The 26,754-nt window shown below is 43.7% G+C and overlaps 1 protein-coding gene across 7 annotated transcripts in view; it reads right to left on the reverse strand.

Moving 5' to 3' along the window:
- Positions 1–2,410: 2,410 nt before the first annotated feature.
- Positions 2,411–26,754, reverse strand: part of C9H10orf90 (chromosome 9 C10orf90 homolog) — a 239,936-nt gene continuing 215,592 nt past the window's right edge. For all 7 annotated transcript variants that reach the window (XM_074003071.1, XM_065521607.2, XM_074003070.1 and 4 more), the window contains 3 exons: positions 7,854–7,917; positions 3,413–3,512; positions 2,411–3,324 (listed from right to left, as the gene is read on the reverse strand). In XM_074003071.1, coding sequence (XP_073859172.1) covers positions 3,286–3,324; positions 3,413–3,512; positions 7,854–7,917 — 203 coding nt within the window. In that variant the 3' untranslated portion in view covers positions 2,411–3,285. The remainder of the gene's footprint in view (positions 3,325–3,412; positions 3,513–7,853; positions 7,918–26,754) is intronic.

Genomic DNA, 26,754 nt, shown 5'->3' on the forward strand with positions numbered 1-26,754 from the left:
ACTGGCTTTCTGAATTCCTTTCCCAGCATTGAAGGACAGTTACAACAACAGGCCAAAAAAAAAAAAAAAAAAAAAATTAGTTCAACAGAAACCCAAATCTTAGTTTCCAGCCTTGTCCTGAGCCTGCTGCCCAGAGGAAAGACCAGCTCACACCAGCTATCACGTATTCCTACCTTAATTCTCCATCCTAGCCACCTTAGTTAAGACCTGTTCTCAGAAATACATGACTCAGAGGCATTTCCTTTCAAGCTGATGTTTGTTTATCCTTTAGATTTTAAGGCTGGGCATTGGATTTGCAAAGGGGATGAGGCTCTTTGTGGGCATTTTTGAAGGTTGGCTCCATCTAAGCATTCTCTCTTTAAATGTTAGCCAACACAAATCTAAAAAGCGTCATAGAACTGTCTAGAAGTGGTTGGGCCCTGAGTTTCAATGACTGATTATAGAAAATTAAAACATTAGCTTGATGAGTTTTTGCATTTTTTGTAGAGACAAGGTTTCACTGTGTTGCCAGGCCGGTCTTGAACTCCTGGGCTCAAGAGATCTTTCCATCTTGGCCTCCCAAAGTGCTGAGATTATAGGCATGAACCATCATACCTAGCCATGTGCAGGATCTTTATCTGGGAAAGACTGTCCTTAACTAATATCATAGATTTGATTTAAATGTTTTCTAAAAAATCACTTAAAGTATAAATAGAAATTCAGTGTAACATCCTGGAAGAGGTCTAATGAGTTCAAGAAAACAGAAATTAACCTGAAGGCAAGCTTGTCACCTGCTGAAATGGTTTCTGAGTGTGAGAAGAACATAAAAGGAAGAAGTTTATGAAGCACCCTATTTATATTGGCAGGTTTTGGCTGTACCAGCACCCATGAGTTCAATGGTCTTGTGTAGCACTCACTACAGAGCTGAGGGATTCCAGGAGGACCAACTCACAGCCCCTGTACTCTTAGGTTTCCCAAGACAGTCCTAACTTCCACCTCTACTTAGAATAGGAAACACTCATGGTGTGTTCGCTTTAGGCTAGTCATACTTCTAAGCATTCAACACTCACTGGCTTATTCAATTCCCATAGCAACCTTATGAAGGGAGCACTATAATTATCCGCATTTTGTGGTTAAGGAAACAAAGGCAAGGTTAAATAACTCACTGTGCCAGATATTGATTATATTCTCTCTCACTCCATATTCACCCTTTTTGCCTGCTCTGTTAAAATGGATCCAGGCCCTTTCAGTATTTTCCCTTTGCCAGCTGACACAATGTTAGGCTTTGTCAGTAGAGAGAGCTAGAGAGAAACTGCAGGAGAAAAGGGTGCTGCTTCCCAGAGGCAGTGTACTTGCCCAGCCAGCTCCAGCGCCAGGCCCTGCAGGTGGCATGTGGACAGCAGCACTCATGGCCAGCTGCTTCCCCAGTCCCCTCCCTGAGGTGGTATTGTAGCAGTGTCTCCAAGGAGATGGTTCCCTGTGGATCCTAGAGGGCAGATCTCTGGCAAGTTCCAGAGAGATTTGTATATTTTCACCAAGTTCCACTGGCACACCACCACAGAAACTTCTCTACCACCTGCTGAGCCCCTGTGGTTCCCTCTCAGCCCAGGACTAGGAGGAACACTCTTCCTAGGACTCCTTGTATTTGCTGTACCCACTATATTCTTGAGGGCTATCTTTACAACTTACTAGCCAACCTTTTGCTACTGTAATCTGCTATTAAGGTTAATGATTAAACATATTAAACTTTTCCATTCAAATGACTGTGTGGTTTCTCTCTCCTAGTTGGACCCAGACTGACACCCTTGCCAGAGGCCACAGACCAGGGAGCAGCCGCCAAGATTGGAAATCAGGCAGCTTCCGTGCTTGACAGTGTTGTCAGACCCTTGCGTGGGCAGGAGAGCACAAGTCTGATTCAGTGTGTGCTGATGTGAGGTCTCTGATTCATACTGGAGGGCAAGGCAGAGAGGACACATGTCAGGAGAGAACCCCAGGGTAGAGTTTTCAACAGTTTGCAGCAGATGTGTAAAAGAAAGGCATTTCAGAAAGAGGGGACAGTATGTACAGCAGCAGGAGGGAGGAAGGAAGGGTGACAACTTCAGGGAAGGGACAGAGGTATCACCAAGCTCCTGCTTCATCCCCAAACCTTTTGTTTCATTCCCAGGGAGAATCCTAGTAAGATTTAGAGTCTGAAGGATCCTAAATCTTGCTCTCGATGGTTTGACCAGCTTTTCTCTTACCAGTTGTCTAGGAGGCAACGTTATCCACTGGAGCATCTAGAATCACAAGGACTTCCATGGTGGTCAGAGGCAGAAGAGGATGTGGAGCAGGTCAGTAGTGCCTGCTGGGTCTTGGGCAGCATTTTATACCTTATGTTATCTATCCTGGCCACCTACTTCATAACAGAATATATAACAGAGAAATACTTGAATTTTTATAATAACTGCATTTATTTCCATTTGTGTTGTAAAAACTAGCTTGTTCTTAGCTTCCCAAACACACATATTTATAAATAATGTGTATTATAAACATTTGGAAGAACAGACAGCAAAGCTGGACCATTAGGCTATTTCTTAACAAAACGACTTTTTTTACGGGGTGGGGCAGGAGGAGTGTTGCAGAAAACACTGAAGTTACACCAGAGCTTCCATAGCAATGGATTCTTTTCCCCCTGGTGAGGAACGGTGCTGGGGGCGGGGTGACTGAGGGCCACTCTGACTGCTTCAGGTCACAAAGAGATGGGCTGATTGTTCCACAGCCTCGGGCATTGCACCCACTGGTTTCCAAGTCAGCCTCTAGCATTGGTGGTATACGTGTTCAGAAAGTTTAAAAATATACTATATGATGACCCACATTTTGGCATTTGCATAACTGGCAGGTGTTGGTATTAAAATTTAAAAGGAGACGGATTTGGATCCCAAAAGTTTGATGTAAAATATTCCCCAGGGATGTAAGCAAACTTGCTTGTATAAGGCCTCTCTGATGGGCAGGAAACAGCAGGGGAGAAGAAATCAGAAGCAAAAGGTACAACTCAGAAGCAAAAACGTGAAGGGGACTGTATCTAGTGGGTTACATGGAGGTGGTTTCCCCACAACAGATTGTTGACCTATTTCCTCAAGTGTTATTGTTTCTGTTTGGCTTGGGTCAGTAATTCAGGAAGTGATGTTTTCCTTTATGGGAAAAAAAAAAAAATCAAAGGTAAAATAAGTGTTTTCCCATCATGAAGATATTGCTAAGTTTAATGGCTTATCCAGCATTTGAAGTCCTCCCAGGTCCAGGTAGTGTGGTCAGCAGGGCAGCCTGCGGTTAGACCGCATTCCTTTGAAGGAGCTGGTCCAGTAATTGCTAGAGGAAAAGGGAAACAAAGATGTCAAGTTCAGATTCAGCATCTGTGCGCCACACACATCACACCTGCCGGTGACGAGGCCATTACCTTTTTGAAGACTTCGGCACGGAGTCTGTTACTTTGTAAGATCACCCTTTTCCTTTGTTCTTCTTTTTTCTTTTTAACTTCCGGCAAGTTATTATAGATTCTGAAACAGATTCAGAACACATCTGGAACGGGAGCTTGACAGCGCGCTCCCGCCGTGGGGCTGCATCCTGCCCTGACGGCCGGCTCTTACATTTCAAAGAGAAGATTGCTGCTTATGGACTAGCTCACAACTGTAGGATGCCAGGACGAAGGGCTTTCCTGACCATACCCAGAACCCGCTGCATGGCAGGGGATGGCACCTTGTCCGGTGCTACCTGGGTCAATGAAACAGGCAGAGTCCCACCAGTAGCAAAGCTGGAGGGGCCAGTTGCTTATTTAGAGTCATTGTTTTTGTCCCTCCATTCTCTATGATAATTAACAAATTAATCATAAAATGAAGGATTCTAAACCTACTCCTTTAGTATTCTGATTGTAAACTTGTTTCCAAATACCTTCTTACCACTCAATGTTTGCCTTCCTGTGACTTAGAAAAAGAACAGCAAATAAATAGAAGTAGCAGGAATTATAATACTGTAATAAAACATGTAAGTGTGTGTGTTTTTACCTCTCAACCTATTGCACTTTGAATTATGGGCCCAAGGGATCTTCCTCTGGACACTTCTTTCCTACTTTCTAACAGAAACTTCATGGACTGATGCCAATTAATATTTCATTATAATCCACAGACACAGTGGAGTCCCTGTAGCCTGAGCATTTGGATTGCTGTACATGTGGCACTAGGCTAAAACATCTTTCTCTCATGTTTGGAAGCCAGATACGATATAGGGAAGATATTCCACCATTAAAATAATAAGGACAGGCCGGGCGCGGTGGCTCAAGCCTGTAATCCCAGCACTTTGGGAGGCCGAGGCGGGCGGATCACAAGGTCAGGAGATCGAGACCACAGTGAAACCCCGTCTCTACTAAAAATACAAAAAAAACTAGCCGGGCGCGGTGGCGGGCGCCTGTAGTCCCAGCTACTCGGGAGGCTGAGGCAGGAGAATGGCGGGAACCCGGGAGGCGGAGTTTGCAGTGAGCCGAGATCGCGCCACTGCACTCCAGCCTGGGCAACAGCGTGAGACTCCGTCTCAAAAAAATAAAAAAATAAAAAAATAAGGACAATGTAGAAAAATGATGACAACTGTCTTTGCAGAAGACATCCTAGGTATTGGACACTAGGCTTGAATTGCTTGACATGAATTATTTCATGTCATATTCACTACAGTTGGAAGAGGCATATAGTGTCCCACTGTTATATAAATGAGAAACCCAAGCCCCAGTAAGATCAGGAGGTTTGTATCAGTCCCTTGGCTGGCTTGTGGTGGCCTGGGATTCGAACCTTGGTCTGTTTGACTCTTTCTACACAACCCTGTCACCCAACCATAATATGGCATGAAGCTACTCGTGAGATCCTGGAAATGCTTATGCCTAGCACTCTGTAGGCATCAACATGGGTTGAATGAATGAATGAAAAAATGAACACATAATTGCCACATTCGGGAGTGATTCTAGGAAGGACTAGGAGAGAAAACTGTTAAGGAGTCAGTTAGAAAGTAAAGATGTCTCAAAACTCTGCAGTGGGAATTTCCTCAGATCCATATAGACTGATCTTTCTGATACTGACCATCTCAATCACCTGGCAGAGTGGTTAATATTAGGTGTCAACTTGATTGGATTGAAGGATGCCTGGATGGTTGATAAAGTCTTTTTTCTGGGTGTGTCTGTGAGGGTGTTGCCAGAGGAGATTGGCATTTGAGTTGGTGCACTGGAAGAGGAAGACCCACATTCAGTGTGGGTGGGCACCATCTAATCAGCTGCTAGCGTGGCTGGAACAAAGCAGGAGGAAGAAGGCAGGATCACCTTGCTTGCTGGGCCTTCTGGCTTCCTTCTTTTTCCATGCTAGATGCTCCTCCTCTGGCCCCTCCTACCCTTGGACATCAGACTCCAGATTCTTCAGCCTTTGGACTCTTGGGCTTGCACCAGGGGGCTCTTGGGCCTTCAGCCACAGACTGAAGCCTGCACTTTTGGTTTCTCTGGTTTTGAGGCTTGTGGACTTGGACTGAGCCACTACTGGCTTCTCTCTTCCCCAGCGTGCATATTGTGGGACTTTGCCTTGTGATTGTGTAAGTCAATTCTCCCTAATAAACTCCCTTTTATATACATACATCCTATTAGTTCTATCCCGCTGGGGATCCCTGACTAATATATCTAGGAAGTGTAAAATAAAGGCTCCTAGGTCCCACCTCTGTTACTTCTGATTCAGTATTTTCTTAAAAGAACTTCCCAAATAAATCATGGTCCATCTATGCAATGGACCACTCTGCAGACAGTCAAAACCGACAAGGAAGATAATCTATCTATTCGTCACAGAAGGGGTTCACAGACATAAAGTGAAAAAACAAGCTACCAAGAGATAGTGTGTAGTAGGATACCATTCATGGTTAAAAATCACATGACTGTATGTGCACAAGTAAAAGTCTTTCATGGTTAAAAATCACATGACTGTATGTGCACAAGTAAAAGTCTTTCATGGTTAAAAATCACATGACTATATATGCACAAGTAAAAGTCTTTCATGGTTAAAAATCACATGACTGTATGTGCACAAGTAAAAGTCTTTCATGGTTAAAAATCACATGACTGTATGTGCACAAGTAAAAGTCTTTCATGGTTAAAAATCACATGACTGTATGTGCACAAGTAAAAGTCTTTCATGGTTAAAAATCACATGACTGTATGTGCACAAGTAAAAGTCTTTCATGGTTAAAAATCACATGACTGTATGTGCACAAGTAAAAGTCTTTCATGGTTAAAAATCACATGACTATATGTGCACAAGTAAAAGTCTACTTTAAGGCAAAGAGAAAGGCCTGCCAGGATACACAGGAGCTATCACTGTGGGTGTCTGAGGAGCTGACACTGGGACAGGGAAAGTGGGCTGGCAACAGGGAGGGGAACCTCTGGTCATGAGGGGACTTTAGCTTTATCTGCATTGTTTGCATTTTTAAAATAAAAATGTAATTTAACAATATAATTAATAGCAAACAATACAAAGAAAAGAAAGCTCCAGGTGATTCTGTGGGTGAGCCAGAGTCAGAGCCCACCCAAAGTATAATCCACAGAGCAGAGTGTAAAGCCAGCTACTAAGTCCACCAGAGGAGACCAGCTGGGGGAAGCCAGTTACTCGACGTGAAACGTCACCTAGCTCAGTTGTCCTCTTTGAGCCTCAGTTTCCTCTTCAGTAAAATGATAGGGCAATACTCTCTGACTACTCATGCTACTTTGAGATCTATTATTTTAATTGCTTAGTTTGCAAGGCTCCATAATGGTGGCTTAGGGTTTGGGGACTGGGAGGGGAGGATTTGGCTGAAATTTTTCTGTAAATTGAAAAGGGAATGGTTCTGGCCTGAGGCATATGCAACTTTGCACTTCTGAAATAGCAAGTCTTAAAGCCCAGTGGCCCTTTAAAAACCCCAATTAGAATGCTACGAATCAAGTATTTAATGGGACAGTCTCCCTTTTCCTCGTTTTCACTTCCTTATTTACAAAGAGCCTTCCAATAAATGATCAAAGTTACCTAATCACCATGGAAACAATATAATCATGGTAAAAGCAGAAATTGTATGCCTGAAGTGGGGAGAAAAGTATTCTTCCTATTTCAGTGGTTTCTTTAAGTGTGCTATCAATTTGATTTAATTATTATAATTCCTCCCTGTACTAGGTACTTTATTATAAACTAATGACATTTTACTTGCATGAACTTGGCCAACGCTGCCGAGCTATTATATTTTGGTTAAGAGGCCAGATCTCAGAAAGAATGGCAGCCTTTGTGTGCACCAGATTGGTGAGAATTAGTGGGAGTCTTGAACAGGCACCAGGCAAGCAGAACGAGGAGGATGTGCCTGCAGCGTGGCCACCAGGTCTGCTGGAGACAGCACCAGGAAACCTAGCTCGTGGCTCCCATGTGCCATCTGCCTCCAAGGTTGGATCCTTTCCTTCAGTCCCTGCTACAGTCCAGACCCTTAGGAGAAATAGCTTCTCTCCCCCTCATAAAATTACCTTCAAAGGTGCAGTGACAAATAGCTCCTGCCCAGAGCGACAATACGAATGTGCAGGAGTTCCAGCTCAGAGTCTGGGAATCTCTTAGAGACCAATTACTGGATTGGTTCAGAATCCAAGACCTATCACTTTCCTAAGGTTTTTCCAAGAGCAGCATTAACATTCAAAAGCACACTTCAACTACCATACTTATTTTAGCCGTTTTTTCAGGTCTGCAGCCAAAAAGACCTCAGACCTTAAACATGGGCCTACAAGCAGTGGTCCCATTGGAGAGCACCTGAAGCCTTCAAACCACCCCACTTGCCCCACCAACTTCTTTGAACACTATACAATAGCTAGGTACCTCTTAGATCGCATATGCATCTCCTTCTCTGAAATGCACCGTTCTTTGGGTTTGAACAAGTTATCTGGAAAAAATAGAAAGAGAATTAAGTTCAGAAGGTATAGAATCTTGCACATTTCTAGAGAAACATTATGGTTAGTTCATAATCTGTTAATTGATCCTTATTCTAATCCATATCCTGAGTCTAAGCAGAACTCAGTAGAGACTGATACACCATAAGTGGTTGTATTGACAATGGCCAACAACAGGGTTGGTCTTGACAATAGTTAAATAAGGACATGAAGTACAATGTTAGCATCTAACCTACTTTATGGAGAGCAACACCTTTGAATGCTTCCTTGTTGCAGGAAGTCAGGGACCCCAAATGGAGGGACTGGCTAGAGCCACGGCAGAGGAACATAAATTGTGAAGATTTCATGGACATGTATCAGTTCCCAAATAATACTTTTATAATTTCTTATGCCTGTCTTTAATCTCTTAATCCTGTTATCTTCGTAAGCTGAGGATGTACGTCACCTCAGGACCACTGTGATAACTGTGTTAACTGTACAAAATGATTGTAAAACATGTGTGTTTGAACAATATGAAATCTGATCACCTTGAAAAAGAACAGAATAACAGCGATTTTTAGGGAACAAGGGAAGCCAACCATAAGGTCTGACGGCCTGCAGGGTCGGGCAAAAATAGCCATATTTTTCTTCTTGCAGAGAGCCTATAAACAGACGTCCAAGTAGGGAAGATATCGCTAAATTCTTTTCCTAGCAAGGAATATTAATATTAATACCCTGGGGAAGGAATGCATTCCTGGGGGGAGGTCCATAAACGGCTGCTCTGGGAATGTCTGTCTTATGCGGTTGAGATAAGGACTGAGATATGCCCTGGTCTCCTGCAGTACCCTCAGGCTTACTAGGGTGGAGAAAAACTCCGCCCTGGTAAATTTGTGGTCAGATTGGTTCTCTGCTCTCAAACCCTGTTTTCTGTTGTTTAAGCTGTTTATCAAGACAATACGTGCACCACTAAACACAGACCCTTATCAGTGGTTCTGTTTTTACCCTTTATCCTATTCCCTCAGGAGCATGTGATCTTTGTTAGACCCTTATTAGTAGTTCTGCTTTTTGCCCTTTGAAGCATGTGATCTTTGTACCTATTCCCTGTTCTTACACCCCCTCCCCTTTTAAAACCCTTAATGAAAACTTGCTGGTCTGAGACTCCGGCGGGCATCACAATCCTACCGATATGTGATGTCACCCCCAGAGGCCCAGCTGTAAAATGCCTCTCTTTATAATTTCTCAGCTGGCCAACACTTATGGAAAATAAAAGAACCTACATTGAAATATTGGGGGCGGGTTCCCCCAATACTTCCTTTAGCAACAGAGTCATGGTTTTCTGAGAAAAGTGCCAGAGTACAAGGTCATTCCACCCATAGAAAAATCCCTACACTAGGTCTGTGAGGCCTCTAAGGACAAGGAAATACCCCACCTACCCCTAGGGCATTTTGCAAGAAGGAGGTGTCACTCTTGTCTTTAGCCCTGTCTCAGGGTTGCTCAGCCTCTGCAAGATGAAGACCACCTTGTCCTCTTCCTAATGAGGGGAAAGGTAATGAACCACAACATAATAATCATGTATGCTCGGTATCCTTTAAGAAAGTACACAGTAGCTAAAAATCACTATGAGACTGGGATTTTTTCATTCTAAGTACATATTACTAATCATAATGATGTTCATAGATGGCACACTTAAAAGTGGTGTGTGTTAAAAAAAAAAAAAAGTGCATATCCTTTTGCAAAAGTTGAAAAAGTCCTGTTCCAATAACTCAAATTTCCATGAGACACTCAGCCGTGTAGATTAACAAAGGGTCTCGCATATGTAAATGCTCCTGGGGCGCTTGTTGCATGGAGGTGTGTTTGAGCAACTGCCATGCTTCCTAAAACACCTGGGCAGCAACCTGCTCATTCAGCAGAAGCAGACAGGCAACTTGGCCCCTTGCCAAGCATCAGAGTTGGAGTGGGCCTCCTGTGATCCCCAGTGAAGTCCTGGGTCTATTTCTATTCATCTCCTCCAACCCGGGCCTGTCCCTTTGCTCATCAATCCAGTGGAGCAACCAAATATTTCTCAGGCTTGAGAATAGACAGAATTTTCTAGGAATATCTAAGAAGGTGGGATAGAGCCAAGGAGCCTAAGAAATTTCTTCCTCTCTGGAGAAACACAACACGGCTACTGACTTACAATATGGAAAACAACACAGTGGCTGAGCTTGTCCCATCTGGTTATTCAAACATGAAAAAGAATATGGCACCATCACTTAACTTCAAAGACAAGACTCAAAGGAGAAACAAGAAAAAGAAATCAGAATATTTCCAACTAAGTGGCTGTATTGACAACTGACCAAAAACAGAGTTGATCTTGACAAATTAAATAAGGGTGTGAAGTACAGTGTTAACACCTAACTTACTTTATGGAGAACAATGACTTTGAATGCTTCTTTTTAGCAACAGAATCATGGTCTTCTGGAGAGAAGTGCCAGGGTGCAAGGTCACCCCACCCATAGAAAAATCCCTACACTAGGTATGAGGCCTCTAAGGACAAGGAAATCTCCCAGCTTTCCCTAGAGCAATTTGTAAGAAGAAGCAGTGAGAAAATAACATCACCATGGAGACTGCAATGGGCCAAGATACCGCCCAGTACCCAGTGGTCCCTGCTCCAGGCAGCACCAGGTCGGAGCCAAGGGTCGCAGAAACATCCCAATGGCATTTCCAAGAAAAAAGGAAATGTCAGCTTCAGTCAGTCAGGCCCTTGGGCAAGCAAATATGTGACTCTTGACAGTCACTTATTCTACTTAGGGAAAAGAAACCTTGTACAAAGAATTAGATTCAAGTCCAGCTTAGCAATCCTCATGGGCTACTCAAGAGTAGGGTGAGGCCAGGGTAGACAGACCATGTCCTGAGGAGATTAAAAACATTACAAATACCATTTGTAAGATTTTGATCATCTTGGTTCAACTGTATGTGGTCTACTCTGGAAAGCGAGATTTTTTTTTTTTTTTTTCAGTTTGTTTCTTTAGAACACCTGATACCACAATTAAGCTTTGGTTTGATTCCCAAGAGGAAACAAAAGCAAATGTGAGCTCTCTGACACCTCCAGTGTTGTGTTTCCTCAACTTGGCTCAGCCTGCTGTGCCATGCAGAACTTTTGATTCTGGGCCCAGCAGCCTATGTTAGGTGCAAAATAAGCAGGACTGTGTCCAAGGGGGCTTCCCCTGCTGGTGACCTCAACCCACACCCCCAGAAAGTATTTGCAAGTTGATTGCTGCTGACTTGGAGTTTTCCTAATGGTTCCCAAGCTCATCTGATAAATAGCAGGGTCTTTCCTAGCCTAGAGGAAAGAGACGTGGGGAAGTGGTTTGAAATAGGGCAAGCGCATTGCAAACAGCTCCCAATCTCACTTGAGTGAAAGGAACACAACTCACTGGAGAAGCTTTGGGCACGTTGAGAGAGGAAGTGGCTTGTGGTTGCAGAAACTGTGTTTCGGGAGCCCTGACCAAGCACTCCTCCATTTCCCAAGACCAATCCAAAACTCATTTCTTAGATATGCCTTTCTCCTTCCTTCTACATTTAACGAGCAGTTATGTTGGTAGGGGATGCTCAGAAACAAAAATAACAGATAAGATCCTCCCTTCATGGGATTTCATTTGTTTCAGGAGAAGCTGGACAAGTCACAAACCAACTAAAGTATCCGGCAAATGCTCTGGTGAAAATGAAATGCCACCATTTATCAAAGGGGCACTGGAGAGGCAAGAAGTCCCTACAGGGGAGGAGATCTTTAAACCAAGACCTGAATGACCACAAGAGTCAACTGTGGGAGGATCTGGGAGAAGGGCACAGTGAGCTTCTGCAGCAGGAACTGAAAGTGGGTCATTGTGACTGTGCAGGGAGGGAGTGTGCAGAGGCGAGAGCTAAGATTACTTTGGTTCTCCACCCAGGTGATGCCTTACAACTTCCTGGGGATTTGGCAAAGATTCCTGTGTGTTGGCATTGGAATCTCAACCAAATCTCCAGATGACTCCAATATGCCCTAGAATTGAAAACCACCCATGCTGGGCTTTGCAAACCTATTTAAGGAGCTTTGCAAGCCTGTTAAGGAGTTTGCCTCCAGAGTAAGAGAGATGCAGAGCTGTGTGGAGTTTTAAACATGAGATCTGATTTTTATTGCTAAAAGATGACCGCAGAGATGCAAAAATGGCAGCAGTGAGACAGGTCAGGCAATTGCAGCCAGGTGGGGAAAGATGGCAGCGTGCAGGTAGCCATGGGACTCTTCTACCCTATACAGTTAGAAACTGAGTTGTAGGGGCCAGGAGAGGTGAATCAAGGGTGACTCCTAGGCTTTGGGTTTAAGCAACCCATTCATTTGACCATTGTTAAGTTTTTATCTCCTGGGTGCTAAGCGATAGGGACACAAAGATAAATAAAACTAAGAGCTCCGAGCCCAGGATGAGAATGAGGTAAATAAGGCCTTTAGATGCCAAGAGCAAAGTCTGCACAGGGTGAGGGGAGACCTCAGAAGGGAGTGGTCAGGTCCACCAGGGAAGAGGGGCATCTGGGAAGACTCCATAACAGGAGACAGCTGAGCTAGGTCATGAAGTAGAGAGGGATGTTCCCCAATAGCCTGTGGTGGGTGCGGGTGGGTAAAATGATGGCCCAGGGCCACATGGACCTGCTTGCAGCAAGAGATAAGTCATCCTTGATTCATCTCTCCTCGTCCCACAACTCAGTTTCTTCCTGTGCAGGGCAGAAGACTCCCATGGCTACCTGCACACTGCCATCTTCCCCGGCCTGGCGCAACTGCCTTCAGGACATGTACAGCATGACCCACAGGGATTTCACTTCATGGAATGGAAACCCATCCTGCATGAGCTTCGTTTGAAAAAAACAAAAAAAAACAGAAAAATCTTATCTATGAAATTACTCTTAATGGAAATTCTGCCTGTATAAAATTACAGTGGCAGGTGAGAACCATTTTCAGCCTGCTTATGGGTCTCTTACAGATTTTCCTTGAAGTTTCATGTGTTCTAATTCACTGATATGGAGGGAAGAGACTGCAGTTGTGTTTACCTCGAATTATTCAAATAGAGGAGGGTTTTTCCCCTCGATAAAATTACTAAGGTAAATTGTCCATTTCTATATTTCTGGAAAATACTTTTTTCCCCAAAAAGTCTTGCATCTGCCTCATTATTGGATCCAAACTACAGTGTCTGTTGCTAATTTAATTTGGTAAGGCCAGACTTCCTCAAGCCCTTGCCTGTGTCAAAGTCAGCACACAACCAGGTACCAAGATTTGGGTGCTTCTGAGAACTACTCTGGTAAGGTCAAAGCCCAGACATCCCATTAATCTCTATAAACACATGTGGGTGTTTATTGTAATCCTCATATCACCTGTGTGCACACACAGGCACACACACATACACAAGGACAAGTGGCCTCAGTATTCAGACAGTTGACGGTGTCACCAGAAGGCAGCAAAGATCACCCTGCCACCAGCATGATTGGTTGTTTGTGGGGCTGGGCTGTTTTTCCTGCCTGCAGAGCCCTTATCTACAGCTCTGGTTGCAAACTTCATTTTCCCTACTGAAGAGGTAATCTAAATGATAATCAAGTTCACACGATTTATTAGGACAATGCCCTCCAGAAGCCTGTTTTCTGAAGTCAGCCCGAGCACTTTGAAGGATGTTTTAGACATTTGCTTCCCCTATCTTAGAAACACCAAAACCAGGAGAAAGCTGTTGGAGAGAAATCAGCAGGGAGTCCACAAGCCAGCCTGGAGTATAGATGTCAAGTCTCTACCTCCCTGAATCTCGTATTAAAGATTGGACCTTCACAAAAGAATGGAAATAGGTGTGTTTAAGGGAACCCCTAACAACTGTAAATTCTAAGATCACAAGGCTGTGCATCATGCAATTTCAAAGCCACTGGGTCTCTGCCGCTGGCCGTTAGAGTAATTCCATCATGGTTCTCAGGGTTTAAATACAAGGTTCTCAGGGTTTAAATTTGTACATAATTTCTGTTCGACTCACCATGGTGGACCCTCTAATTTTCTTGATGTAGGCAATAGGAGAGTGGTCTATCTTGGACCAAATTAGCCCTCCAGAAATTAAACAGCACAGGTGACACCATATGAAGGTGAGTTAACGACTCATAGGTGGTTTGGCTCTGAAGTGCTCTCGAGATAAAATCTTATGCTGGATTCTCATTTTCTAAACATTATCCTGTTTCTAAAATCACTTCTAATCTTCTGTGGAATCCTGCCGCTGAACGACAGGTGCACATGGCAGGCAGCTTGTTTCCGAACCCTGTCAGGTGAGTGGAAGCCACACAGAGGTTGGTAATGGTATGAAAGTGATGCCATGTGCCAATTACTGTCCAGACACGTGAGAGAGCTGCTGATGTAACAATTTGGAAAGACAATAGGTTCTGAGAACTTTCTGGTGAAGGAACATAAAATTAAATAAAAAATAAGCCAGAGAGTCTCCAAAAAAATTGATTCCCTTCTGCATACTCAGTTTGAGAAGCAAGGTGTATAGGGCTTCCTGGTAAAGGAAGGGTAGATCATTCTCTTGCACACAGAGACTTACCCTTGAGTTTGAGCTCAGAATGGGGTCCCATCTTGGAGCTTCCATGGAAAGATAGGGTGCTGTGGAGCTACTGGATGGATTTGATAAAGGGTCTGCACCCTTGGTGGGGAGGTGGTGAAGAGAACGTCTTCCCATGAACACTGGCAGCCCCAAGCCTCCCCAGATCTTCCAAGGAGAGACCCCTGAGGCAATATGGCAGATGAGGCCCAGGACCAGAGCTTTGCTTCCCCAGCTGGAGGATCCCAGACCCCCAAGTCGACCATGTCTATTAAAAACATTTTGGGAGAGAAATGGAATCTTGATGCACTCCCTGAGGCCATGTTGCTCTACCTCTTGGACCCAAGAGCACTGTCCTCAGTCCCCTTCTCTTCCTGGCTCCCTAGGGGTCTTCTCCTATATGATTCTAGACGTGGTTTGCAGCTGTCTGCCTGGCCAACTCTCTCCGCAAGTGGCACATGAACTCCTAGAGGACACGGAAGTCTCTTCTCAGCCCCTAATATCCTTGCTTTTTCCCATTCGCACTCCATTCCTACGGCCAAAAGATATCCAGTGCTTAACATTTTTTTAATGGACTGGTTACTCCACAAGAGATCCAGTAATAGACAAAGGGTTCCCCATAAAAGCTACAGGAACTGCTAAGGAAGGCTGGTACATATCACCTCCTAATTCAGGTTGCCCGTGGTGCCAAAGACCCACAGAACAACAAGCTCTACCTGTGCAAATTCAGTTTGCCCCAATGTTGACAGGATCAGAGACTCTCAAACTAACCAGATTCTTACCCAAGACCAGAAACTTACAACATGAATCCCAGTGGAGCACTCCTGTCAGTTGCCCAAAACATGCATTTCCTCCCAGGGGAGCTCAGCAGTGGCTAACAAAGTGATACAGACTATTTTCTGCAATGAGCACACTGTTGAAGTTGAAAGGAAATCAGCTGAAAGATGGGCAACTACACCCAGTCCCTAGGATTCAGTGATTCAAATTCTTAATGACCTCACTAAACACAACAGGAAATTCAGTTTCTTTTTACAAAAAAAAAAAAAAAAAAAAAAATGAGCATTAGAAAATTAAACATCATACTTTTATGACATATATGTGATGATATCTTTGGCTTGCCTGGGCCTCCATAAACTGATAAAGCTTTCTCATGTATAAGTCTAAAAACTTGGGGTCACCTTAGGCCTTTGCTTTGCTATGTACTTTGGGACAAGCTACTTATGCTAAGATTTGGTTCCTCTGCACCCATTGTGGGAGCAGAATCATTTTTTAAAAACTTTTCTTTTTTGAGCCAGGGTCTCACTCTGTTGCCCAGGGTGGAGTGCAGTGGCACAATCATGGCTTACTGCAGCCTCGACCTCCCAGGCTCAAGCGATCCTCCCACTTCAGCCTCCCCTAAATAACAGGGTTTTTGTTATTGTTGTTGTTGTTGTTATTTTTGTTTTGTATTTTGTAGACATAGGGTCTCACTTTGTTGCCCAGGATGGTCTTAAATTCCTGGCCTCAGCTGTCCTCCCACTTCAGCCTTCCAAAATGCTGGTAATTATAGGTATGAGCCACTGTGCTGGGAGTGGTCCATATGAAGGTACTCTATTAACCGTGAAGAAGCTAATGGCAATGCCAACGACCACCATTCCCCCGGCGTTCCTTTCTCTACTGGGCACCTATCCCCCAAATTCATGTTTTGATTCATCGTTATAGCAACCCACTCAAGCTAGTCTTCTCTCCTCTTTACAGGGGTTTTGTGGGTAGGTAAAGTACCTCTATTCTCAAAGTAAGTAGACAAGAGACCTGAGAGTTTAGTACTGATGGAATCTGTGGGATTTTTATTCTCCACAAAAGATATAAGGTTGAAATTCTCAAAGGAGGGGTTGTATTTTCACATAAATGTCAACATCTGGGTGGCTTCCAGTTACCTTCCAGTCCCTGAACCAGCTGCATCAACATCACCTGGAGCTTTGTTACAAATGCAAATACTCGGTCCCTATATCAGGTCATCGAAATCAGAAATTCCGTGGCTAGGCCGGTGGTCTGTGGCTTTAGCAGTTTTCTGGGTGATTCTGAAGCCTGCCTAGGTTTGAGGACCACTGTTACCTTGGTAGAATGTAGTAAGAGTGAGAAGGAAAAAAGCCAAGTCCCTACATGGGTTTGGAGGCTTTGAGGAAGTATTGCCAGATAAAATAAAGACTGCTCAGTTAAATTTGCATTTCAGATCCACAACAAATATGTTTTAGCATAAATATGGGACATACAATATTTGGGACACACTTATACTAAAAAAGCTTCATTATTTATGTGAAATGCAATTTTAACTGGGCATCCTGTATTTTCGTTAGATAAATCTGGGAACCCTACTCTGAATGTTTACAGAACCTCTCCATACCATGGCAACAAACAGGCCCCCAGCTGCAGGGTCCCTGAAGCCATAGTCTGAAGTAGCTGCATGTGAAGGCAATGCTATGGAAGGCCAGCCTGTGCCCTTGTTATGCAGTTAGTTCTCTGGCAGTTTATTGCTTCTTGCAGCTATTCTCTCATATAACTGGTATGGATGAGACTTCCCCCTTGATCTTGTTTTCTGTGGTTATTTCACATTGTGACATCTGTGAAGACTTTCTAATGGGAATGTGACTGACTCCACTTTTTCCAGAGGACTTTGTGCTGGGCACCAGCATGGTGGCATTGTTACAGATGCTGGGGTACACACACAGAGACAGCTCCAGGCAGGGTGCATTGTTAGGCGAGCTTCCAGTGAGGCAAAGCTAGCCACAGATGGAAACCTGCACCAAACCCTACTGCCCAGAGGAACCCCAGGACCCTCAGCCGTCACTTCCTGGAATTGCTCGACATAAAGGATGCAGGTAATGAGGGTAAGACCACTTTCTCACAGTGCCAGATTTCTATGGAAAATGGTAAATTGAAACTCCAGTGGGGGTTTCATTGGCAAAGCATTGTAGATTCCTAAAGTAATGTTTCCAAAGCAGACTATCAAGAATTAGATAAAAACATTTCAAGGTCCAAAAAATAATTTAGGAAAAATAGGATTAAACAAATTTAAGCATAAAAAACACTTTTTTTCTGTAGGATTTATCAATGCTTTTAACATACACTGAGCACTACACACTTCTAAAATAATACAGTATACAACAAATAACATATTTTTCAAAGGAATCTGAAGGATCCTTTTCTCCTTTGGAATGCATTGTGGTTAGTATTTGGCTAGAGGAAACCGAGAAGAAAAATGAGATCAACTATAGGATATAACAGCTATAACTAGTTCTCAGTTTTCAAAATTATTTGTACCTGTTACATAGAATTTAATCTCTGTGTGTATATGTATACATGTGTATATGTATGATGTATGTGTGTGTATATCTGGTATACACAATCAGGCCACATGGCATCTCTTAAAAGTATGTGTGTGTGCCATTACCAACATGGCATTGGGGGTGCCAGTGCCTGAGAACCTATACAACTGCTGCCCCAGACCCTGGAGTTGTGTTCCCTCCATATGTACCCATGCCCCAGACCCTGGTTTCATGGCCACTCCATTGGTACCATACATCATACACCAGTGTCAACATCACCATGAGTGCACCTAACAGCCAGACCCAGTTCAAGAGAAATCCCCTTGGCCATGACATTCCTGGTGGTAGAAAAAGCTATCAGGAGGATCCCAGCAGCCTTTGCCATTGAAGGCCCTAAGAACCCTTGCTGCTGCTGTAGACAACCACAGCCTTGGCCACTGAAGACATCTGCAATATTGGCAATTGTTAACCTCAGCTGACAGCTATGCCACTGCACCCTCACTAGAGCTAGAACTGCCACACTCCACCCAGTGTTCTTGCACTCACCTGAAAAGGATGACTTTTTTTCCCCCAATGAAACCAGTACTTAAAACCTAGAAGAGGTGACTGCTCCATCAAATGTGCAGACATCATTGCAAGGCAAAAAGAAACAGAAAAACAACAACAAGCAAGCATAATGCCAACAAAATAATGTGATAATTGTCCAGTAACTGACCCCAAAGAAATGGAATTCTATGCATCATCTGACAAAGAATTCAAAATAACTGTTTTAAGGAATCTCATCCAACTATAAGAGAACACAGAAAAAAAAAATGACATCAGGAAAACAATACATGAATAAAATGAGAAGTTTAACAGAGAGATTGCAATAATTAAAAAGAACCAGATAGAAATTCTGAAACTGAAGGATATAATGAATGAAATTTAAAAAGGCAATAAAAGGCATTAACAGACAAATTAAGCAGAAGAAAGAGCCTGTGAATTCAAAGATAGGTTATTCAAAAATATCTGGTCAAAGAAAAAAGAACGAAAATGAATGAAGAAAGCTTATGGGATTTATAGAACAGCATCAAAAGAGCTCACTTTTGCATTACAGAAGTTTAAGAAGGGCCGAGCAAAATACAGGGGTAGAGGAAGCAGCAGGAAAGGCCCTCGGAGCTCTCTGAGTCCCCAAGCAGGCCATTCCTGCCAGGCATCACAGGAATCCTTTGGGAGGGCAGCCAGAGGTTCAGGGAAAATGCCACAAGACAAAGGAAACCTCCAGCTGAACTCTGTAACAATTTGAACCAGTCAAGAAGCCTCTTGGCCGGAACTCAGGGGAGGGTATGAATCTTGCATGCAGACTCCACAGGTAGGGGAAGAACTAAAGCCTTTTTCTTTCACAGCAGGGAGAAAGGTAGCTTGGGGCACGTTCTTAGCCCTGGTTGCCTACTGCCTGGAAACAGACTTGGTGCTATTATGGAGTGCAACCAGCCCTTTGGATTGCGTGGGAGCTGGGGGAGACCTGTGACTGCCGGCTTTCCCCCACTTCCCTGACAACCTGCATGACTCAGCAGAGGGAGCCATAATCCTCCTAGGTAAGTAACTCCATTGACCTGGGAACCTCACCCCCTATCCCCCACAGCAGCCACAGCAAGACCTGCCAAAGAAGAGCCAGAGCTCAGACACATCTAGCTCTGCCCCAACCTGATGGTCCTTCCCTACCCATGCTGGTGTCGAACACAAAGGGCACATACTCTTGGGAGTTCTAGGGCCCTGCCCACTGCCGGTTCCTCTCCATACTACCACAGCTGATGCTCTCCAGAAAGTGCCACCTCCCAGCAGGAGGCCAAACAGCACAAAAATAGAGCATTAAACCACCAAAGTTAAGAACCCTCACAGAGTCCATTTCATTCCCCTGCCACCTTCACTGAAACAGGTGCTGGTATCCATGGCTGAGAGATCCATATATGGTTAACATCACAGGACTCTGTGCAGACAACCCCCAGTACCAGCCCAGAGCCTGGTAGACCGGCTGGGTGGTTGGACCCAGAAGAGAGAAGACAATCACTGCAGCTCAGTTCTCAGGAAGCCACATCCATAGGAAAAGGGAAGAGTGCTACATCAAGGGAACACCCTGTGGGACAGAAAAATCTGAACAACAGACTTCAGCCCTAGACCTTCCCTCTGACAGAGCCTACCCAAATGAGAAGGAACTCTGGTAATATGACAAAACATATGAGGCTCTTTAACACCCCCCAAAAATCACACTAGCTCACCAGCAATGGATCCAAACAAGAAGAAATACCTGATTTATCCGAAAAAGAATTCAGGAGGTTAGTTATTAGGTTAATCAGGGAGGCACCAGAGAAAGGTGGAGCCCAATGTAAGGAAACCCAAAAAATGATACAAGAAGTGAAGGGAGAAATATTCAAGGAAATACACAGCATAAAGAAAAACAATCAACACTCCAGGAAACAGTGAACGCACTTATAGAAATGCAAAATGCTCTGAAAGTCTCAGCAATAGAATTGAACAAGTAGAAAAAAGAAATTCAGAGCTTGGAGACAAGGTCATTGAATTAACCCAACCCAACAAAGACAAAAAAATAAGAATAAAAAAATATAAACAAAGCCTCCAAGAAGTCTGGGATTATGTTAAATGACTAAAACTAAGAATAATCAGCATTCCTGAGGAAGAAGAGAAATCTAAAAGTTTGGAAAACATATTGGGGGAATAATCGAGGAAAACTTCCCTGGCCTTGCTAGAGGCCTAGACATCCAAGTGCAAGAAGCACAAAGAACTCCTGGGAAATTCATCTCAAAAAGATCATAGCCTAGGCACATTGTCATCAGGTTATCTGAAGTTAAGATGAAGGAAAGAATCTTAAGAGCTCTAAGACAAAGGCACCAGGTAACCTATAAAGGGAAATTTATCAGATTAATAGCAGATTTCTCAGCAGAAACCCTACAGCCTAGAAGGGATTGGGGCCCTCTCTTTAGCCTCCTCAAATAAAACAATTATCAGCCAAGAATTTTGTATCCAGTGAAACTAAGCATTACATATGAATTTGCCACTACCAAGCCACCACTACAAGAACTCTAAAAGGAGCTCTAAATCATGAAACAAATCCTGGAAACACATCAAAACAGAACCTCTTTAAAGCATAAATCTCACAGGATCTATAAAACAAAAATACAATTTAAAAAGCAAAAACAAAAAAAACAAAAAGCAAGGTACATAGGCAAAAAACAGCATGATGAATAAAATGGTACCTCCCATCTCAATACTAATATTAAATGTAAATAGCCTAAATGCTGCACTTAAAAGATACAGAACTATAGAATGGATAAGAATTCACCAGCCAACCATCTGCTGCCTTAAAGAAACTCTCCTAACACATAAGACTCACATAAACTTCAAGTAAAGAGGTAGAAAGAGGCATTTCATGCAAATGGACACCAAAAGCAAGCAGGAGTAGCTATTCTTACATCAGACAAAACAAACTTTAAAGCAACAGCAGTTAAAAAAGACAAAGAGGGATATTACATGATGATAAAAGGCCTTATCCAATTTTAGGAAAATATCACAATCCTAAACATATATACATCTAACACTGGAACTCCCAAATTTACAAAACAATTACTAATAGACCTAAGAAATGAGATAGACAGCAACACAATAATAGTAGGGAACTTCAATATTCCACTGACAGCATTAGACAGGTCATCAAGACAGAAAGTCAACAAAGAAACATTTTCTTGGATAAAGAAAATGTAGTGTATGTGTATGTGTGTGTGTGTGAATTATTGTCCTTCACAGACACTGTGAGGTGTTGTTTTTTTTTAAGATGCTTGGGAAGAAAATATCAATTTATGCCTATTGATTGATCTTTTGAGAGAGAGAGAGAGATATATCTCTCCATATGTGTGTACATATATATCACATATATATGTATGTGTATATATACATGTATGTGTATATATACATATATATGTATATATACATATATGTGTGTATATGTACACAATATATACATATATATGTACACAATATATACATATACATATATATACGTATATGTGTGTATATGTACACAATTTCTCATAGTCTATTGATATACACACACACACACATACACACACAATGGCATACTATACAGCATTAAAGAAGAGGGAAATCCTGTCATCTGCAACACCAGAGATGAGCCTGGGGGACATTATGCTAAGTGAAATAAACCAGGAACAGAAAGACAAATACTGTATGATCTTACTTATATGTGAAATCTAAAAATATCAAATTCATAGAAGCAGAATGTTGGTTACTAGGCGTTAGCAGGGGAGAATCTGGGAGATGTTGGTCAAAGGGTACAAAGTTTCAACTAAACAGGAGTAAATTCTGGATACCTATTGTAGAGCATGATGACTACAGTTAATAATAAAGCTTTTTTATATGTGAAAATTACTGGGAGTAGTATTAATAGATCTTAAATGTTCTCACCAAAAGTATGCAAGGTGATGGATATGTTACCTTCATTTAATCATTTCACAATATGTATATATATCAAAACGTCATGTCATTCACCATAAATACATACAACTTTTACTTGTCAATTAAATCTTAAAGTTGAAACAAAATGTGGGCGTGTGGTTTTTTTAATGACAAGTTTAAACTGCTCATTTAAAGGAATTTTAACAATGATTCGAATCACAACCTCACCATAAAACAGCTACATCCAGTACAAGTCTGATAGTGTAACTTCACCGTTTGCTCCAATTCCAGGGTTTCCCAGCATTTTTTAGAGAACCATAAAATATGGTGATTTGTAGATTATTAATAAACTTTATGCTAGTTGCCAAGTAGATTTATATCTATGGTGTCACTGCAAGGTTTATTACTTAGCTGCTTTGTGGAATATAAAGGGAAATCACTTGTAAAATAAAATCAAGGCAATTGGGAAATATAACTCCTCATAAAGTCATTTTCCTTATCATTCGGAAACTCAGTGTTTTTACCTTACATTATTTTAATTGTAAGTACAATTGTCCTTTAAATCCACTTCCATAAGTACAATTGTCCTTTAAATCCACTTCCAATCAATAGACATAAATTGATCTTTTCTTCCCAAGCATCTTAATAAAAACATACAACCTCACAGTGTCTGTGAAGGACGATAATAAAAGTGTACAAGTGAATGTCTTTGAATTGGGGAAACAGTCTTTTCAGTAATTCATGCTTTCTGTTTTCTTTGTAAACTGATAAAGTAAAAATTTATTTTTATCTGATAAGCCCATTTAAAAATTCTCTTGTGAGTAATATCGGAAGAACTAGCCCCAAATATTTATTTAAAGGCCTAATGGAGAATGAGAGCCTTGAGATCAGACCAGGCAATAGGAAGGATGGTGTGGCCTGTGCTCAGCGAGCAAATCTTTATTACTGAGATACCTTCCACCACTGTCTCCTATCTGCTGGGTCGTATCTTCGGCTAGATGCTCTAGGAGTCCAAATTAATTTTAATACTTGCTCCAACCAAGAATCATCAGGGAAAGAAGATTTGTTGGAGAAGGAATTCTGCCGTGCCTTCCAGAGAATTCCGTTCCTCTACTGGTGCATGATTTGAATGGCTCTGACTTGGCTCACCTTGGGAAGTGTGGATAATGCAATTCGGATGAATTCTGTCTGTTGTGTTAGATGCAGCAGGGCCTCTTGCAGCGATTTGGCGTGGAGTGTGCCCACCAGCTCTTACAATCTAGAAGGTTTTCCAACGCAACCACACAACCTTAAGCCAAAGTGAAGAAGGGAAGAAGGCAGGTGATCTGGAGGGATGCAAGAATACCAGGATGCCAAGAGTGTTCAAATGGGAGTGAGAGGAGAGGAGAGGGAGTGAAGGGCAGAAAGACAGGATGGGAGTCAGGAGGCTTTGTGGAAGAAGGGGATGTTCCTGAAGGGTTTTTTACACATTCGAAAGTTAAGGGGACAAACTGAGAGAGCCATGGAGGAGGACCCTGACAGATGTCCTCAGAGGAGGAAATGAGCTGAGAATAGAAGGGGGCAATATGGGCTGAGTTTGAGCACTCTCAGGCTGAGTTAACTGCGGTGAGTACAGGCAGCAACAGTAATTCATAGCAAAGCACTCAGCTGAGAGATGAAAGCCGCCAGAGCCCAGCTCAGGTATTACAGGAAGCACAGGAAAGGGTCTGGGGGTAAGGGTTGAATAAAAAGGCTGGACTTGAGAGGCGCTTGCAAGGTTAGGCGGGATTTTATAGCACAGAGAGGAGGAGCGACAGAGGCTTCTCTCCGGTGGTTTGGGAACCCTGATCATGAATGTTTTGGGAGTGAAGGAAGGACAAGAAGTGAGACCAACTGGCAAGGGTGAGAGTGGGCAGAGTCAGGCTGAGAGGGGTCTGGGTTTTGGGGTGAGGGATGGAATCCAGGGAGGCTCTGAAGCTGGGCCCCAAGCCTGGAAGGAGATAGCCAGGGCCAGTTTGATGAGCTCCAGTGGGCACAGGATACAGGCACAATTGTGTCAACAGGGCATAGTGAAGACTGCCAGTGACTGAGCACCTGCAATCTGCAGATATGGTACCCCCTATGAACACAGGGACTGTATCCTTACTGCCTGCAGTGGCTCTGCCCCCTACTACCTGCAGGGGATATACCCCTATGACCCGCAGGGGCTGTACCCATATGACTTGCAGGAGATGTAGCCCTATGACTTGCAAAGACTGTACCCCTATGACCTGTAGGAGTTGTACCCCTACTGCCTTCAGGGCCTGTACCCCCTACAAATGCTGAACCCCCTATTGCCTGCAGGGGCTATACCCTCTACAACTTGCAGGGACTCTGTTCTGTGACCTGCAGAGGTTGTACCTTGACTACCTACAAGCGCTGTACCTTCTACAATCTGCAAAGGCTGTGCCCCTATGCACAGGCTAACCCCGTACTGCCTGTAAGCTATGGTTTACCCCTACTGTCTATAGGAGCCGTACCCCTACTGCCTGCAGGGGCTGTGCGCCCTATGACCTGCAGATGCTATACCCACTACTGCCTGCAGGGCCTGTGCCCCCTACTGCCTGCAGAGGCTGTGTCCCCTACCTGCAGGGGCTGTACTCCTCCCACCTGCGGGGACTATACCCCCTAATACTTGCAGGCACTGTCCCCACTATAACCTGCAGGGGCTGTGCCTGATGCTTCACACTTATTTTTAGCCTATCCTGCTCTGGATTCACCTGTAAGGCGGAGCAATGACAAGTTCTGGAACACACTAATTCCCAGGTTGTGGCCAGCCTTTGAACACGACCCAATCCACTTGGGACCCCAGGAGCTGTGTGGTGACGATGGGGAAGCCTTGCTTATCACTCCCAGGCAACTCTGGTGAATTGCACAGGTAGAGCCCTGACTTGGGGAGGAGAGAGGCCCTTGGGTTGGAATGTTCCTAATGTCAGAGACTTGAAAGCAAAGGCCAGCTCTCCTGCCACCTTCCCTTGGCGTCCGTGGGTGTCAGCCTCCGTCCTCCACATCTCACAATCACCACCTTCCACTGATCCCTCTACCTGAGAACCCCTGGCATCCACCACCTTCCTCATCCCACTGCCCTGCCCAAGCCCCACCCTCATCATGTCATACCTGAAGCTACACTACTAGTTCCCAGCCCTGCTTTTGACCTCAGAATAAGGTTACACTTAGCCACATCTACAGTTCATCTTTCCTTGGGCTCCTCTTTGGCCCCTTCACCTCCCCGCCCATCCCCATTTTACCATCCAATCATAGCTAAACTGCGTATCCCCAGCCTCCTTTCTTCACTGTGTATTCCCCTCTTCACCCACCCTGCCCCATTGGCATGGTTCTCCCCCACGTCGGGAACCTTCCTCCCCAGGGTGGGAGCAAGGCTACCATCTATGAGATTCCACAACAACCTCAGAAAACCCCTTTCATGGCACTGTGAGAATCCTATGAGCATTGCCTCTTCACCCGCCTGCTTCCCCACAAGGTGGGCAGACTAGGGACTGTGCCTAGCACTGTGTGGGTTCTCAAACAAGGTATGCTGAAGAGATGGACAAAGAAGTTCCTTCTGTCACTGCTAGAGCCATGGGAAGGTGGCCCAGGTAGCTCCCAGGTGAGGAGAGAGACTTATCCATCGTATTTATTGGCTTCGAGAGTTCAAACTACAGGTGACAAGATAGTCAAGACAGGCTACGGACTGTAGCTAGGACCTTGACAGTGCTACTTCCTGGTCCCTCTAGAGTCCTCAGTTGTTCATGAAAATTTTCCTGCCTCCAAACAAGGAGCCCTAACCCTAATTAACACTCACCCACATGCAGCACTCTTCCCCTGGCCTCAAAGGTGCTCAGAATTCACTAGCTACCATAAAGTTCAGCTGGTTCCCTGGTTCTCACCATAGTCATCCCCTGCAAGTCCAGGGACTGGCTTCTCTGGCATTGTCAGCTGCCGAGGCTCCTCCCACCTGAACCTTTCAGGTTCTGCTCCTGAGCCAAGACTGCTTGACAAGCCCCGATCAGAGGCAGCTACCCCAGCACCAAAAGCAAATAGGAGTCTTCTTTTTAGCAGATGCCTTGACGCTGTAGCCAGAGCTCGTTCACGCATATGATTTATTAACTAATTTAGCATGTAAGAAAAACATCTGCATTTTACTTTTATCATCTTGCCAGCAGACAGGCTGAAGACAAGATGTGTACTGCAGACTTGTTTAATAGGGCCTTAAACATTTCTTCTCACTTGCCCAAGCTTGTATGAGGCTCTGGTTTCAGAGGTTGTCTGATTTCACTGACCTAACACAAACAAACCCAAAAGTAAAGCTCTCATCAACACATAAATACCACAGGGATGGTCAGGGTGGCCATAAAACCCATGTTGGCCAAGTCCCACTTTGAGAGCATGCTGGTTGCCAGGACTGTCTTGGAATTTGGGGAGTAAAAGGTATTCAGTTAGTTAACATTCTGAACTGAGCCTGGTTACCTTTTATTATATACAATTT

The sequence above is a fragment of the Macaca fascicularis genome, chromosome 9 (assembly GCF_037993035.2).
Source record: "Macaca fascicularis isolate 582-1 chromosome 9, T2T-MFA8v1.1".
In the NCBI taxonomy this organism is placed as follows: domain Eukaryota; kingdom Metazoa; phylum Chordata; class Mammalia; order Primates; family Cercopithecidae; genus Macaca; species Macaca fascicularis.